At 47.3% G+C, this 2372-nt stretch overlaps 1 protein-coding gene across 1 annotated transcript; it reads left to right on the forward strand.

Annotated features, from left to right (window-relative positions):
* The first annotated feature begins 345 nt into the window (after positions 1–345).
* LOC147466777 (uncharacterized) lies at positions 346–1110 on the forward strand. Its single transcript, XM_086534418.1, has one exon. The coding sequence runs from the start codon at positions 346–348 to the stop codon at positions 1108–1110; it is 765 nt and encodes a 254-aa protein (XP_086390544.1).
* Positions 1111–2372: the final 1262 nt, after the last annotated feature.

Genomic DNA, 2372 nt, shown 5'->3' on the forward strand with positions numbered 1-2372 from the left:
TAAAGACTGTAAGGAATACGTTGCAAATTGTCCAGTATGCCAGCAGTCCAGAGGTAATCCGCAGCGTGTTCCTATGGCTAGTGCCCCCCTTGCGCAATACCCTCTAGAGCGTGTATCCATGGACATTATGGACTTTGGCTCCTCTATACCAGTGCGCTATGGTCTATCTGTTCTCGACCAACACACGAGATGGTTGCAGATTGTGCCCTTAAGGAAAGTGACTGCAATCACTGTCCATCGAGCTTTTGTCGACCACTGGGTAACTCTGTTCGGTCCACCTCGGGTTATCCAGACGGATAATGGGTACAGTTTACAAGTGGTCTCTTTAAGGAGCTGGTTCGAATGATGCACTCCAGCCACCACTACACAATCAGATACCACCCACAGGCTAATGGGCTGATAGAGAGAACCAATAGGGTTGTGAAATCTGCTCTCACGGCACTCGTGAACAAGAGGCCCAGAATTTGGCATCAGTTTGTGCCGGAACTAAGGCTGCAGATCAATACCGCCATTCATAGGAGTACTCATGAGCAGCCCCTATATTTGCTAACGGGCAGACATGCAAATTTCCCTGTAGGGCTCACCAACGAAGCGGTATTTGCAGAAAGCTTGAATCTGCAGGAGCGTCTCTCTGAGGCACGTAAAGCTGCCATTACCGCTTCTAATGATTCCAGAGCAAGCTATGGTAGATACTATAACCGTGGCAAAAAGGAGACATTTCAGCCTGATGTGGGTAGCTTAGTCTGGTATTATGAGCATGGGAAGCATACTGGTGCAGCAGCTCCATTGTCGGGAAGATGGCGCGGCCCGGCAAGAGTTGTATCTCGTTTAGGACCAGTGACCTTCGAGATTAGGGATGTCCATACAGACGTGCAGATGAAAGCGCATCTCAACCATATAAAGCCATTTAGGACCTCCCATGAATTGTCCTATGAATCGGAGGACGAATCTGATCATGATCCTGAGGATGTACCGGCCAATCCAGAAGCGCAAAACTCTGGCCGATACTTTACCCGTAGTGCCAGCCGATCTCTGCCGGGTGCCGTTGACACATCGGATCCTGTAGATGCAGCAGTTCCAGGGGTAGCAGACACAGCAGATGGTGACTAAATGTGACCTAGTGTAGTTTTACTGCTCCAAGTGGAGGACGATGTGACCTGGTTGTTCTATCAGTGAATTTGGTTAAAGAAGTGATAGTGATAATGATGGTGATAATGATGGTGATGACGATAGTGAACCTTTAAGTGTCCTTATAATTAACGCCCTAATCGTTAATCGCACTGATCAGAGTGAAATACAGCATAGAGATGCAGTACGTGAATGAATATAGTGACATAATTAATTTTTGTATAGTTCTTTCTATTAATTAGGTAAGAAGCAGCTAGGGTTAATCGTATAGCTTTGAATATTTGTATTAATTATATTGAATGTGTACATATTGTGTATATAGTGTGTAATGGGTTGGCAGCCCGTGTAAAGCACGTCCAGCTTACCCATACACTTTAGCTTTTGAAGGCATGTAATCGGGCTCAGGCCTTCCTTTCTTTCTGCTTCCAGGTTGTCTCCGCTGACTCTCCGACCCCATGGCATTGGAGGGTTGTGAGGCCTTGCGACCTCCTCCTTCCTACCTCCCCTCCCCCCGTCCTTATCCTTCCCCTCCCTCTCCTTTAACTTCCTCCCCCCCCCCCCTTGTTCTTCATCTCCCTTTTCCTCCCCCCTTTCCTTTATTTTCTCCCCGTCCTAGCCTCTTGTTTCTCTTCTCCTTTCTCTTCTCCTATCTCCCTTATTACCCTTTCTGCCTATATCCCTTACTTTTGCCTACTGTTTCCTCCGCCTTGACTCGCCTTATTCCCGACGCTTCTTTAGTCTATCCTCTACTACCCTTACTTCCGTTTTTGCTTTCTCTAGCTACTCCCTCATTTTCTACTTCCGTTTTCTACCCTGTTTCGTCTGCTGCTCTCGCTCCCTTACCCGCACTCTCCTCTCGTTTTCGCTTTTGCTACTTTTATGGTTTACCTTGTTCTTATCTGTTTCCTTACTAATTTCTTCTTTCCTTCACTACTCCTTTTCTTTATCTTTCACGCTATATCTCTTCCCTTATTCCTGCGCTTGTTGTTCTCTTATCCCCCCCCCCCTACCTCTCTCTTCACCCTTATCCGCCCTACCCCTATTCGCCCTTTCTTCCTCCCCCATTCCTCTTGCCTGCCCCCCCCCCCCCGACCTAATCCTGTTTTCAGGGCCGTATGAAATCCAGGGAGGTTCGTGAAACATCGCCAGGACAACTCTTCATGCACATACACTTGCACCCACGCCTAAACTGGGGAATAGGCCATGAACCATTTGCCTGAAATGTTAGATTTAAAAATACGATT

The sequence above is a fragment of the Penaeus japonicus genome, unplaced genomic scaffold (genome assembly GCF_977035675.1).
Source record: "Penaeus japonicus unplaced genomic scaffold, GWHDUDI00000001_assembly GWHDUDI00000041, whole genome shotgun sequence".
NCBI classification, from domain to species: domain Eukaryota; kingdom Metazoa; phylum Arthropoda; class Malacostraca; order Decapoda; family Penaeidae; genus Penaeus; species Penaeus japonicus.